This window comes from Ptychodera flava, chromosome 18, assembly GCF_041260155.1.
Source record: "Ptychodera flava strain L36383 chromosome 18, AS_Pfla_20210202, whole genome shotgun sequence".
NCBI lineage: Eukaryota > Metazoa > Hemichordata > Enteropneusta > Ptychoderidae > Ptychodera > Ptychodera flava.
Window position 1 is genome coordinate 7,215,828 of NC_091945.1, and position 16,105 is coordinate 7,231,932.

The following is a 16,105-nucleotide window of genomic DNA, read 5'->3' on the forward strand; positions in this document are numbered from 1 at the left end:
TCTCTCTTTTTGTGAATCCAATTATTGCATTGACTAGCGATCTGTAAACAACATTACTGCTACTTTTTGTACATATTGGCCGGAGGCCACAAGTACTGAATAAACTGAAATTGAAAATTGAACAATGTTGTCAGTAGGTAAACCCTTCTAATATAACCACAGAACTACATGTAGTACGTTGTCCCCGACGTTAAAGAAAACCACTTCATAGCGGATATTGAAATTTGTGTCATGTGATTGTAGGTCCAGTCTCCATGACACAGTTTCAAGGTAGCGTCTATGTTCTAGCCATAAGGATATTGCCAGTCCTGCTTATTGCCGAGAAAAGAGGCCGACAGATGTCAAACATCATCTCTCGAATGCAAGGAAATATCGATGCAAACTAATCTCTGGAACTTAGCAGACGATAGTTGTGAAAATAGGTATACTGCCATCTCGCGGTTTGGTTAGGCCTATCTCTGAAAAATTCACATGAGCGAGGATCAATACTTTATGAGTAAGGCCTACGCAGACACGATGATGGCAGCGAAGTTATTGGTCATGTGTTGGATGGCGTCAGAGCGATTGCTTGAGTGCGGAAATATTTTTGAAGTGTGTGGATATTTTTGAAGTTATAGCAGAAAACCAATGCTTATATTACAAACATCGCCTCTTTGACTTCGCATTTTGCAAGTTGGACATGAAGGAGACAGGAATGGCGGAGTGTAAGCTTTATCAAGAAATAATGGATTACATTGAACTTCACAACATACGCCTGAATGGAACCAACTGGACGGAATACCTGGACTATGATCCATGTAGGGAAGAACCAAATTACCCGGATATGTCAATGTCGTTCAAGAGTCAGGTGTTTCTCACTTTGGTCTTTACATGTAACATGGTTCTGTCCATCATCGGTAACGTGATTGTAATCATTGTGTTGATGTGTCAGAGGAGCGGATTGACAGACCTCAACGCGTTCCTGATTCACCTTGCAGTGGCCGATCTTACCATCGCTATTTTCTGCATGCCGTTCACCTTCCCAACCATAATGTACGGTCATTGGATATTTGGCAACGCTATGTGCTCAATAGTTATTTTCGTTCAGCAGGTTAGTTTATAACCTTCTGTTGATCTGTGTGACTCGGTATGTTTTATCTTGTAAAAATAGATGCCAGCTTAACAATTCATTGCACGTGGTCAACTGAAATAGCTTCTTCAGAATGATGTAGAAGTAGATTTTATTCAAAATGAATGCAAAATTACATAACTAGTTCGACGCACCTTTATAAAACGCTGGCGAAAATACATAAAAAAACAAGTCGTTGCGCTAATAATCAATATCTAGTCTAACGCAATTTTACAGAGACGGATTCACAATGGCCAGTAAGTAACTTTGAACTTTCCTCTTTCGTAAGTATGCTCCAATCGTCTCTAATTGGCTTCTTTAGGAGCTCGATTTCCCGTGAGAAATGTCGCAATCTTTTCGAAAACTTCTCTATCAACAAACAGCTTGTACTTCCTCCCCGTGGGAGTCTCTCTGGCTCCGCTACTGTCATCTTAGGACAGGTAATTTAGCACAAAGCATCAGACAAGAGAATTCAACAGGCAGATAAGAAAGTCCATGTGACAACTAATTTAGTTATGGAGTTCACTTCACCTAGGGGCAGCCCTAGGGGCAGCAATGTAGCTGCTTGGGTATTTCCACCTGCTGCAGTGACTGTGCGGTTTGCTCTACTTGTAGCGTTCTTATTGTCCTCCAAAAAAGTAATCACATTAAGCGATGTAACTTGTTTGGAGACCAACTGTGTAAAGTGTTAGCATATTTCCGGCTGTGAACAGCCGGAAACGCAATTTTTCATATCGAAGCATATATAAGGTAAGCTTAGAGCCGTCTAAACAGTACGAAAGGTGAAAACGATGTGGCAACGGATATAGATGTTGTTACCGAGATCACATTTTTACGCAACAACAAAATGATCGTCCCATTTTAGTCGAAAAGTTTGAGTACAACACAGTTCAGAAAAGCTTGAGGTCTAAGCATATCACTGTGGACGAACCATGCATGGACACGAGTTACATGGAAACCCTGTAGATGTTTTTATGAGGTGATACTGACGATGAGGAAGATTTCAAGTGACAGCCATTTTAATTGCCTTTCAACCAACAATGCTAAAGATGGTTAAAGTGCCTCGAATACAAAAAGTGTGTGAACTGGTCAAATCGAAAAAAACCCAAATAGATAGTCGCATCAGAGTAAGCCCCGTCTCTACATCTGAAAGCGAAAGTACAACAAAACGAATGCAATTATACGTGTTTGTCTGTAAAAGTCACTTATATGAAGGAAGACCAAAAAGTCATCAAATTTTGAAACAGGAAATTAACTTAGCATTATTTCCTAATAAGCTTAAGCCCTTTCAATAATATGATTCCGGTCTTTCGCACAATGATGTTATTTGAATACTATGATAATCATACTGTATTTTTATTATTAATTAATTAATTAATTAATTAATTAATTAATTAATTTGACATTTACGTCCTTTTATGTGAAAACATCCGAAAATACGTTCCTTATCAAAGGTTGTTGTATTGGATAATTTTTCCTTTTTTGTTAAAGATTTATTGGTTTACTAGTTCTTTTATTTAAAAAGGGGCATGGTTAGAACAATGGCACAAGGCAAAGAGTGGTATGTCGAAAGTGAAAGCTATTGTTTTCATTAGCAAACCATTATTACTGTGCAGGCTTACTCTAGAAGTCATACTTTGCCAAAAAGTTGAGTAAATATTAGCAAGGTAGTGGAAGTGATGTAGATCAGTAATGGGGATAAGATCTCAGAAAGCCAAAAACTTATGGGTAGTGTGCCACAAGGCTCAATACTTGGTCCTTTGCTTTTTACAAGTTTTATCAATGATTTACCGTTGTCCCTAACTTGTAATTATAACTTAGACATGTACGATGATGACAGACTCTTCTTTCATCTGGTCTTTCGATTTCCAAAGTTAATAATTCACTTCAAAATGTAAACGGTATGGTTATCAATGCGTGCAAAACCAAAGTTATGTCAACTGGGTCTCGCCTGAAACTGCATGATACAGACTCGAATAGTGATGAAATTAACATTGTTATAAATGGCAACATCAAAAGTTCAATATAATAAATCTAACTTAATTGCTTAAGTTTGGCCCAAGACCCCCCCCCCCCCCCATCCCCCTTCTAACTTAACTGACCTAAAATTGAAAAACATTGCGGACTCATACCCTGTACTATTTCTTTCAAACGACATACCAATGTACCATTGAATTAAAGTGCACATTCATATCTCGTATGCTGAACTTCGACCGGGTGGCTGGATCGATTTTAGTGTACAAAAAGCAGCCTTGAAATCGTAAAATTTGCCAAAAAGACGTTAAATCGTTTTTGACGGCACAGAAATTAATTTGGTCAAAAACCCCCATCCCCAAACTTAAGCAATTAAGTTTTTTTCAAACATCGATCTTTTGACGGCGTCCCTAAATGATACTTGTATTGCTAATGTTACCTCTCAGAAGATTCTTGGTGTAACTCTTGATAATTTGGTCACTTGGGATAAGCACATTGACAAATAATAACTTATGTGCCACGTTGAATCAAACTATTAACTATAAACATCGATGTATATATAGACTTAGGCAATTTTTAATTACGAGTACGTGTACAGACGAGTCCACCCACGCAGATGTAAACGCAGTCAGGATGAATTCAATGAATTCGGATTTTAAACAGAAGTTACTCTTGATTTACAATGTCCATACAGCCAGGCTTTAATACTCGTTGCAGGACATCACCGTTACCGGTCAAAACAAGAAAAGAGCTGATTTCGATATACGTCACCATTTTATATTCAACTAAAACAGGCCGGAACATTCTACGCCCAAGAACCATGTGAAAATATTCTATGAAGTCACAATCTTATCGAAACAATACGATTGGAATTGCTCCGACTACTGATCGATTGCAGAAAAATGGGGCAAACTTTGTCTGAATTTCTGCCAACAACTGACTGTCTTGCACACGCATTGATGTATTTCACGATAAACCTCCAGTTGAGATTAATATTGCCGATGACCGATTATGGTTTACGACTTCTAGCTCGGGGGAAAATTATTGAAGAAGAAAAAAGGAGGGAAACCCCGCCAGAGAAAACAGAGATCAAAATCTGGATACCTTGGACGCGTTGTTTTGAACAGAACCACAAGCTTCGAAGTCACAACAAATCATTTTTACTCTGTTATGAGGAAATGCAACCATTTATGTATCCATAACTTAATGCTGTAACGTAAGGAAGTCCCCTTGCCCTACTCTTTGATATCAACAAATGTCATATCCTGGTCTAGTCATGAGAATATTCAAATCTCTAGCTCGTGTGCAGACGATGCTCATCAAACAATGGCTTGGCAGTGTTTGAGAAAATGCCTTATATGGATACGTCTGCAAATATTTCTAATGGGAAATGAAAGTATATTTTTTTGAATACCTAAGATTTTGTAAGAAGCTTTCAATACGGGTGCTGAGCCTACAAAAACGTACACAAAGTTTGGCGTTTCGCTGTCTTCAACGTTTTATTCGACGATATTTCACCCTTTTGACCCATTTAGCTGTTTTTGTGAAGTTTGCCCGAAAAGAATTATGACAAATTGAATCACAAATACAGTAACAATATCACAGTGTAATGTTTCAGGGGTAATTACAATTAATAATCTTAGTGAACAGCTTGATTGAAAAGGAAAGTAGGACATGTCTGAATTTAATATGCAAACCGAATGAATCGTAATTGAGTTAGCTGACAGCGACACTCAATATGCAAATTATTCTGTCCGTACACTTTTTACCCATGCAATGACCTAAGTCGTTTTATGACGGTCCAGACATTGCAAGATCCGACGAAATATTATTTGAGTTTGTGAAAAGTAACATTTGCAGCCATAAAGTTTAATTTGGCACTGGAAAGAGTTGGATCTGCACCCATAAAATTTAAATTCGTTGCATTGAAAGTGGCATGTGCATCGTAAAGCATACTTAGTGAACTTAAAAGTTCAATTTGCATCTTGAGAGCTTTCATGCATTCTTAACGTACCCTTTTTATCGACTGAAGTTGCATCTACAGTCGTCAAACGTTAACTTGTTCTATTTAGTAATCAGAAACTTGCTTTTGTATTCGTATAGGGCGAGGTCAAGGGTCACCGTGCTAATGAGATACATTTCAGAAATCGAATAAAACCAACGGATGCGCTGTCTTAAAATCCCATTAATAGATACCATTGACAATTTTTAAAGAATTTTTGTCATGTGCATCAACGATCTTTTCTTTGCGTACTCATTGAAAAATGTTGAAACAGTTTATTTGGCTAATCGATGGTCATGTCTGTGTAAGGAGCTTTCTTATCGTTGTTATTTGGATTAAACTTTGCAGGGAAAATTCTTTCGCCAACGATAACGGCGCACTTAACGGATGTTGTACTCTCTTAACTTGCCAAATATTGCATACTACAACGTACTACTAGATAGTGGGGGTTATGTACACAATCAAATCTTGGCGATGAATTACTGTGAGTCAAATGACTAAGGCTTTCATTATAACGACAAAGATAATCTTAATATCCACTCTAACGATTAAGTTCTTTTAAAGTTGAATGTTTAATTGAGCAGTATATGCCAACAACTTCCAAGGGTTTTAAAGTTAAGCTGTCGACAGCTTGTAAAACAGACTTGAGCGCTTTTAAAACAAGTTGATGAAGGGTTTACGATATACTGGTCTCTGATGTCATCGGAGACGTTCATTACACCATTGCGTCATTTTTTACTTGTTGCTGTTTTTCTTTCTCTTTCTCGCACTTTCCCTCTATTCCTCTTCGATGCATTTTTGTCATCGTAACATTTGATATTTATTTTATGTTTTTGACGTGGATGGTTATAATGGCTGAAGTAAAGAAAATGTGATTAACATATAAACCACACCCAGCGACGGTATACTACGAGATTTTGACCACGGAGTTCACGACATATGTACAAAAGCGATAGCGAGTGCATATATGGCGTGAACTGGTCAAAATCGAGTGGTATACAGTTGTTGAAGTGGATTATTGCTATTCATTGTATCAAAATATTGAATTCAAATTCTGGCCTGAAACGGCGAAAATGACCTTTTCCTCTAGCTGAGAGCTCGTGCCTGTTCCATCTGTGCTGTTGCAAATAAAACACGGATTTTTTACAGATCGCAGTATTTGCGCCATCAATATACTGGTAAAATCATGAATTAAATAATAATAAACAGGAGTGTTTCTTAACTTGCACGTCTAAGATAGAGCACGTGGTAAATCAAACTTCAAATGCCATTGCTGCTTGAAGATAGAGGTATGGAAATGCGTCATAGCCAAAAAACGATGATCAACTGTCCGCGTGTTTTGAGATTCACAAGAGAAAAAAGTATGTTCAAGAGATCGATGGAGGGAACACGCTGCGAAAGCGTGGGACCGAAATAGAATGTGTCTTTATGTTATGAACTTTCCTTTCAAAACAGGAGAGTAAAACCTCCTGAACTCCCTATAGCTGAATGTTTCCAACTAGCAAGGCTTACCGTAGCGACCAACTTTCCCCAAAAAGTAAGATTTAGACGAAAAATGTCAGCTGGTTGTGTGTTATTTCAACTTATTTCTTCAACAGTATTATTGTTCCCATAATTGACCATACTCTATAAAATCACGCAACATAAAAAACATCAAGACAAGCTATAAGGTGTTTAAAAACTAGTTGAAGGATAATGTTTCCAAATTATATCCTACAGAAACGGTGTTTTAATCCAATTAGAAGGCAGATTAAGCTTAAGTTTCAAAGGAGCGAAATTGAAATTGTCATTTGAAGATCCTGTTAAACTTTCATGGCATTTAAAATATAACCTTACGTCGTCACCACTGATGTGTTGACACATCGAATTCGGAACTGAGTAGCAATACTTTGCCGGTATAATTTAGAATTGAACACTGTCTCTTTCCTCGGTTTCTTTCAGTCAGGAAGGTTTATAAGTGTAGTAGCTATGGTGAGGACCGAGATAAACGTCTCTTTCTGACGTAAAGTCATATAGATTATAAAAGGCTTTTCGAATACGTATGTAACCTTTGATAGCACAGGCTTCAAGTAGAACGACTGAAAATTAACAAATGCAAATTTAAGCTTTAACGTATGTATGCTTCAAATCTGTAAATGTAATGTTAGTGGAATGAAAAAGAAATTTAAGTATGTAACTATATCGAACAAAAATAGATTTGAAGCTTACACAGTTTTGCCTGTAAAGCTAACATTTGCATTCGTAAATTGATACAATTACGCATGCATTCTTGAAATTTGTTCTTCACTCCACTGAATTTACATTTACAGATTTGAAGCTTTAAATTTTGTATCGTAAAACCAGTATTTGCATTGAATTCTGTAAATGTGATTGTGTAGTGGAATGAAAACACATTGTAAGGATGAATACGTAACAATATCAAACAAAAATAGATTTCCCCCAACTGTATAGCCATATATCAGTAAAATTTCACCTGCTTCCCCAGTGATTGCACATTTGTACCAGGTTAGCATTTGCCTGAGAGATTTATCACACAATTTTGCTATCTCAAAGACGTTTATAAGGAGACTCACGCATATATAAGCGATCTACTCATGCCTAAAATGTCTACTCGAACATTCCGTTCTTCCTTTCAACACCGACAACTTACAAGCACATCAGTTTCAGCGAACGTGCCGGTGCATGTGATAAACTGAAAAAAACTACATTCACCAATAAGACTTCACGATTCGACAAGTCGCGGCAATGGCAAAATGCAGACAACCAGACGTCGAAATATTAATGAACGGTATTGTTGTTGACGGAATGGAAAGCGATAAGGAGGAATTCGTTAAAGTTTTAGATGCAAATCGAATACTCTAACACTGATGTAATGGTTTAGTGAAGTGTTCAATATGCAAATTATTCTACCCCAGAGAGTTTCAAGAAGTCCTTTTTCAATCTCGAAAATTTGAACAGAAAACTCATACGCTCTGAACTGGCTCTGTATGTGTAAAGAAAGAGAAATAATTTCCTCGCACACATGGCACGCATCCGTTTTGCATCCTTCACACAATACTTGTGTTGTATGAATCGCTGAACAGGAATCTCACGATATTGCAAAGACCATATTCACCATGGCCGTGGTAGCTAAGACACCGGCAATCTTGAATTACTCTTTGCCACGGATTATTACAACATGAAATTGAGTACATCACTTTAAATGGAAAAACGCGATGTTGGCAGAATATTAATGTACTTGTAATCCATTGGTTAATCTTTCGATGGAACTGCATACAAGTAAGCAAAGCTTTCATCGCTCGTATCGTAGAAATCGAAATCAAAATAGCGTGAACAATGTTTAACTCTGATACACTTGCATGTAAATGCTAAACCCGGTGTCAAAATTTTTTCAACTTTGTTAAGTACATGAATTTCTTAGCGAATACTCATGTTTCTCAGGTCTATAATGGATTTATAGCACTGCGTTATTACGCGATTAAATAAATTCATAAAATAGATAGACTGATAGATAGCATAAGTAAATAAATAAGTAAAATAAACAAACGGGTAAATAAATAAATGTTTAGGCGTTCCTGCCATAAAAACTTATTCCCACAAGTAACAGATGACATACAATTTATGATAAAAACACTCATGGTATTCGACTTGCCATTCATTTTTCAATACGTGAAATCATCAATTCACACAGGAGTCAAAGAAAGTTATTGTGAATTAAAGATGAATTCCTTTGTCGACTTAGTTTCAGAAACATCGACCGTTTTATACGAAAAAGAGAAAGACTATAATTCTCTCCTACAATTGAAGTACTGCATAGACCTTTTCCCGGTTATCCCATGATGCCTAGCTGCCTACGTCACTGGGTCTTGTACATTTCCGGTTGTCAAAATGGCAGACGACATTTCAACTTCAAGTTCAGGTCCGTCTGTTGTGACTTACAGGTATTTAAAGAGTTTGACATTTAACAAACTTCGAAGTTTGTGTCAGGTTGAACACATTAGTTCGCTTGGCAAAAAGTCTGAGCTAATTTTTCGTTTATGTGACCATCACGGCATTTCTACATGCGGTGAAACTGCTCTTGCCGATTGCACACTTGTGTGTTGTATTGATAAGCTTGACAGCAAATATTTCATCACACTTCAGTGATCAAAACAAACTGCTGTTCATACACAGAAAATACATAGAGCAAAAAATGGACTTTTATCCCTTCATGTCCGATAACCTATGCATATCCACAGAGACACCCAACAAACCTCTAAATGTATTGGTAATTTGTCTGTCTGTGTCAGTTTCTGTCCAGCTGTCTGCTTACATCCCTCTGTATACTCATTTTGTATGCCCCTGGCCAAAATTTCTGCAATTAACTTACATGTCTAAGAAAGGCAGAGCTGACCGAGCCAGGATACCAAGACAGTGCCAGAGGTTTACAGAAACTCTAGCCAGAGTCATACAAAAATGACTGACCAACGCAGATGGCTTATCAGAAACAGCAACATATATACAGATGCTGTTTTGTAATGGTAATTGAAATGACATCCTGACATCAGTATTTCTGAAGAGAGTGTACCCCCTCCCCCACCATCATCATCAAAAGATAAAATTTGAATACAGCTTCTCAATTGAATGAACTTAGCAATCCCTTAATCCTTCAGGAAAGGTGATTGGAAATTCACCAGAAATGCACATGAAATAAAGACATGCTTGGCAACATCTTTCATGGTCATCTTAATTTCACTGTCAAATATATGAAAATTTTTTATTCTATTTATAGCCCTTTCTATATGAATCCGAGCCTCTGAGATTCGACGTGATCGTTCAACTTCCTTAGGGTGTAACTGGGCACAATCTTTTCCTTTGAATGATGGGATGTTCAATGAAGCCCCTACAGAAGACAATTCAATTTCTATATTGAATCCCCGATCAGCCATCACATCATCCCCAGTCTTTAAGTGTTGCAGAAAATCGCAATTTTTTGTTATACACTTATCAGAGGCTCGCCCTCCCCACATATCTGATACGTAATTCACACTTCCATTAGGCCCAATACCAACAAGAAACTTACAAGTGTTGTGATGTTTGTAATTGCTCCAGACTTGTTGCTTTGCATGTATCGCTGATGGTGTTTCGCTGAAAATTTCAGTACAGTCAATTACAACTCTAGTATTGGGGTAATTTCTAAATGCACTACATCTACTATCAGACACATCTTCATTTGTGGGCATTGTAAATATGGTAGAAAATTCCCTACTCATGAAAGGTATCCATGTATTGAATATTCTGGACACACTTCCTTCACTGATTGAGAATCTCATTGCTAAGTCATGCAGTTGTAAACCACATTTCAGTCTGACCATAACCAGAAAAAATTCTGTTTTTAGTGATAGTTTCCTGTCAGGGCCTGGTTTATTATGATTTTCTACTTATAAAAATGACCAAATTGAGTTTCCTTTTCACCCCTCCAGTACTGCAAATTCATTGCTGTGGGTTCGAGATACTCAAAAACTGATTCAAACACTTCATAATTTGGGTATCCTGTCCAGTAAAGAGTTTCTTTGTCATTATTTCTGATTGTGTCCAGACTGAGAATGCATGACTTTAAGTTGTTTATGTTATGTCTAAGTTTACAATTTTCTTTTTCAATTTTCACTATATGGTGGTAGACATCTGGATACTTCACTCTAATTTCTTCCATTTCCAATTCTGATTTACTAAGAATTCTTTTTGCAGCAGCAGTGTAATCATGATCAGGAAGACCAGCCGACTCTAAATGCTGTTCCTGTTCAAATAGAAAAGACACTTCATGCTTGAAATGATGCTTCATATCAGTTATTATCTTATGTAACAATTAGTCATCTATCTGCAACATGAGTCATATATATATATATATATATATATATATATATATATATATATATATATATATATATTACATGCCTTGATGTGAGTGAAAATTAGTGCATTATTTAAATAGGAACATCTGGGGGGTTAGCAGGCTGGTAAACGATCCACTGACCAGTTTCCATGGTTACCTGGTCCGGTGAAGCCCTTCAACGTTTCCAATGTCAAAGTAGACGCGTAAAGGGACAAAATCGCCCATTTTTCATGAATTTTGTTTGATACGAGATACTACTTATATTGTTTGACATTTTGAAAGATACTGAATGAATGGGTGACCATGCATGTATTCGACCCCAGTTTGATACACAATACATGAAACCATCGCGAAAATAAATTAATGGTCATGACAATTAATTCATTTTTCAGTATCCATTCATTCAGTATCCTTCAACATGTCAAACAATATAGGTAGTATCATGTATCAAACAAAATTCATGAAAAAATGGGTGACTTTGTCCCTTTAATGCAAGATGCAAAATATCCATGCGCACACTGCTATTTTGACTTCCGTTAAAATCTGTTCGATGCTGGTCAATAATGGTAAAATGTGCAAAAATGCCCTGCATGGCACTCAATGTCATATAGCATTAACTGTCAAGAAGCATGTAATGAAAATATTATTGCCTGAATACATGAGTGGTTATGTGCCCGTGCAGCAGGAGACAGTTTGCCCTTGTCATGCAAATTTCTGCTACTGTGAGGACACATAAACTCATGTATTCAGGCAATAATATATATATATATATATATATATATATATATATATATATATATATATATATATATATATATATATATATATATATATATATATATATATATATGGGTACTATAGGTTATTCACATAATACGGTCCTGTATGGACGAGGGCTCAGTGAATGACGTATTGGACGAGCCGAAGGCGAGTCCAATACGTCACTCACTGAGCCCGAGTCCATACAGGGCCGTATTTTGTGTATAACCCTATTATTATACACCTCCCTCCATTAATCGTCCGTATAAACTAATTCTATGGTAAACTTTGAGGGATGCGGCACGTGGCACGCGCGATATGAGTGGAACGCGCGCGATCTACTGCTCCGTAGTACAAGTCCCTTGCGTTGGCACGAAGCCAATTAATTTTCAGTGCAGTACGAGCAAACTTCGCTGAATGTTTTCAATTTAATTAGTTTTTTAAAATAAAAATCAATTGCATTTAGACTCAGTTTTGTGTTTAGCATGTTTCAAACCTTATGCTACGAATACATTTGGTGGAAGTTGTTATTATGTCTATAACTCACCATAAATAGTTTGTTTACATCCGATAATCGCTAGGTCAAAGGTCAAACAGGCGCGTCGCGCGTCTCCCGTATTCGGGACTCCGCGTACTATACAAAATACGGAAAGTTATTGGACGGTCAAACTCCCATAGGTTACGGCAGTAGGTGTATAATAATGTTTTTTACGTGCTTTTTTACGTATTATATATGGTATCAATAATACAGAGAAAATTTGCATATAGTCACTCTGTGGAGAAAATGATGTCAATGTAGGACTTGGAAATGAAAAACATTACTCCATTATGTGATGAGAGTTTGTTTTGTTAGTGAATTCAGATGAACTAGCTTTTCAAATTTGTTCCCAAAACTGAGTTCACCCTAAGTAAACATAGGACAGGTAGCTAAACCAGCAGTAATCAAAGCCTAGCCCGCACAAACATTCTAAATATAGTGAAATATTGAAATAAATTATGGAGAACAATTTAATAAGGTACAAAAGCAAAACAAAACAAGTAACCAGTGGGCAAGTCTAGATTGTTTATTCAGAGGTGGTGATCCAGTCTGGATAATAATACAATTCTATAACTTATGTTTTCTGAGGCCTTTCCATACAAAGATAAAAACTTCATGTAAGTTTACTTACCTTGTCAGATGATTTCATGGACGTTAGGAGTTTAGTTTATTCATTCATTCATTCATTTCCATAATTACAAGACTGTAATTACATCACAATCTATGATTGCAAGATACAGAGACTGGTATTCTTATGAGGTATAAAGACCCCACATTATAAACTCTCACTGTGTATTACAAAAGTATATACAACAGTAATATCTCAGTGTACAAATAAATAGAAACAAAAACTTACATATAATTAAATTAGTCAATAAAGAAATGCTGTTACAAAAAAGACACACGAGAATTATGAGGAATATATTCTCTTTATGAAGGGGAATGAATGTGAATAGGAGCTAGAAAATAGCTAATGCAAAGCTAATGAGTGTCTAGCTCCTGGTGGGTGGTAGCTGAGAATTAAATAAACAAAAAAAACTAAATTAAACGAGGACGGAGGGTATAATCAGAAAAAGACAACTAGTCGTGGTTTAAACTCCAAGATTTAAGAGTTGTTTAAACTGGTGTCTATTGTTTATATTTTTATAGTAGCTGGTAAACTGTTCCAAAATTTGGCTCCGTGGTAACTAAATGAAAACTGGCCTAGACGCAGTGTTCTTTTTGGTACAATTAAGTGGGAACTGGCTACAGATCTGGTATAATACTGGTGACTGATGTAGGAAAAGTAGTCTGAGATAGGCAGATGTTGGTCATAATTAGATTTGTCCATTTCCTCTGTTTTTTGTTGCTCTGGGACAGTTTTCCTGATCTTGTTCTCAGTCTAGAAGAAAAAAGGTTAACACATTCTGTATTCATACACATGTTATATTCAATGAACTCTACCATGAACAACTTGAAGGGAATGCAACTCCACAGTTTAAAAAAATATGAAAGGATTTTTTATTATGTCTCCCTTTACCCTCTACAGTACAGGTTACCTGTGAACACACATCATCCACCAGTGTCACATTACACATATGTAGCACCAGATGTGAACTGAATGTGCTCCCGTGGTTTACAACAGGTTCATTACATAGTAGTATAGTTCATGTAACAATCAGATATCTGTCAGATCATTATATGTAGCAGGTTTAATCAACTTTCGCACAGTACTCTCAGAAAGAAATCACTAATTACAAAACTTCATTTAATATCTACATTTGCTGTTTGTTAACTTGACACTGCTTCAGGCTTTTTAGTAAATTTAGATATCTACCAGATCAATATCTGTAGCAGGTATCATCAAATTTGGTGCATGATTTTCAGAGTTGTATCACTAATTACAAAAGTTCATTAAATATGCAAATGAGCAGATAATTGACAAGACACACAGTATCATCATAATGTTGTGAGATAATTGTCATAAGTGAAAAGTTTCATGAAATTTTGTGAAGTATTTCTTGATATATGTCGACACTGTCATTACTTTTTCCATAGGTAACCATTATATGAAAAAATGATACTACATTACTTCATTAATGTGCAGGCCACACTAACCAAAATCTAATCAGATCTCTCCATTAGCGTATACTACATGTCTACCAAATCTAACTTTAATCCCTTTGGGCGTTCATGAGTTATCATATAAACCATTCTATGAAAAAAAATATTACTACATAACTTCATTAATGTGCAAGCCACACTAACCAAAATCTAGTCAGATCTCTCCCTTAGTGTATACTACCTGTCTACCAAATCTGACTTTAATCCTTTAGGTCTCAGTCAGAAAAATGTAACAACTTATCCGGCTATTGAACCACTCTTTTTTGGGAGTGGAGATTTAGCCGACTGGTTCTGTCTCAGGCCTCTCAGGTAGGCGACTGATGCCGTATGTTGTGGGTTCGAATCCGATTGAAAACTATCCGTATTATCATATAAATAGACAGACAGACAGACAGACAGACAGACAGACAGACACAAACACACACACACACACACACACTGACTGACAGACAGGCATCGGTACGACATTAGTTCTCTCGTACGAACCTGTGAGCTTCAAATGAGTGCCGCACCAGAACACAAGAGCTTGTTTGCCATATGGAGTTTGTCGTTGTTTGAGGGGGGAGGCAGGTGTACATGTATCCCACTCGCATCATGGACTTACAAATGAAAGTTCACATGAACACTGTGCATGGACATGTGGTACTAGTTGTCTGTCGACACATATGTAGTCTACGAATCAATGTACCGATACTGTCCGGCAATAAATTTTGCCGTCTTCAAGCTAAGACGTGCATGTGAGTTGAAAAGCGTTGCATCATCGCCGGACACGCTACATTCAGTATATTAGTTCAGTCATAAACCACGGCACTGTCCCTCTATCCACGGCCTGGACACTAGTCTGCACGCGCACACGGTCTACCGATACCTACTCACATACACGATCACATAGTGTACAACACTTATCTTCACATGTTTTCTTCGTATGCCAGTTATGTGTTCCCGTCTTCTTTTCTGCCTGGTCAACCTCTTTGGAAATACAGTTGGTACATAAGCTTTTGAGTCTGGATCATCGGACTTACGGAAATCTTGAAAGTGTATGTTGCATATTTTCGACCATGGTTTCGGCTCCCATGACTTTACATGGCATTTTATGTACTTAATCCATGCCTCTCGTCTTTCCAGAGGGGCATTAGGAAAAGTATAGTACATACCGCCATCTCTGTTGCGTCTTCGGTGACAAAAAGGTACACAACATGAGTCTGATCTACCCATGTTTACGATTGCATCATATGTTTACGTACGCTATTCAGCATAACAATGTCGTCTGCAGCAGGGGCCCGGAAGTAAACGTCACCCTGGCGCGCAAGGCACCATGGAACCGGAAAGAGAACTATTGGGATATACTCCTAGTCTTGTTGACGGTTACACTTACAAACATTGCCGAACAGCACCAAGACGTCGCGGTACTTTCCTGTGACTCTGCCTTAAGCGCCCAGACACCTTTCACCTGACATTTGTGTTGAGTCAGAGACGTTTAGCAGCTAAACTTGCAGTGCTCTTGCATTCGTGATAAAATAATCGCATGTATGTACAAAATAGCTGAAGGCAAAACATTGATGGAACGCATTTTACCCCATGTCCGAATGCGGTAAAAACACTTCGAGTGCGTTTCAAAGTGGGATTTGATAGGGAACGCATGCTACAGATATTAACGTAACTATCCACAACGACATGGCTGAGTTCTGGATGACTTTACTCTAAATCCAGGGCTCGAAATTAACTTTTTCCACTGGTAGTCAATTTAGG

The 16,105-nt window shown here is 37.2% G+C and overlaps 1 protein-coding gene across 1 annotated transcript in view; it reads left to right on the forward strand.

Moving 5' to 3' along the window:
- Positions 1-243: 243 nt before the first annotated feature.
- Positions 244-16,105, forward strand: part of LOC139116749 (QRFP-like peptide receptor) — a 34,028-nt gene continuing 18,166 nt past the window's right edge. Inside the window, exon 1 of the mRNA XM_070679381.1 lies at positions 244-1,090. Within this exon, the coding sequence (XP_070535482.1) occupies positions 680-1,090 (411 nt within the window). The 5' untranslated portion in view covers positions 244-679. The remainder of the gene's footprint in view (positions 1,091-16,105) is intronic.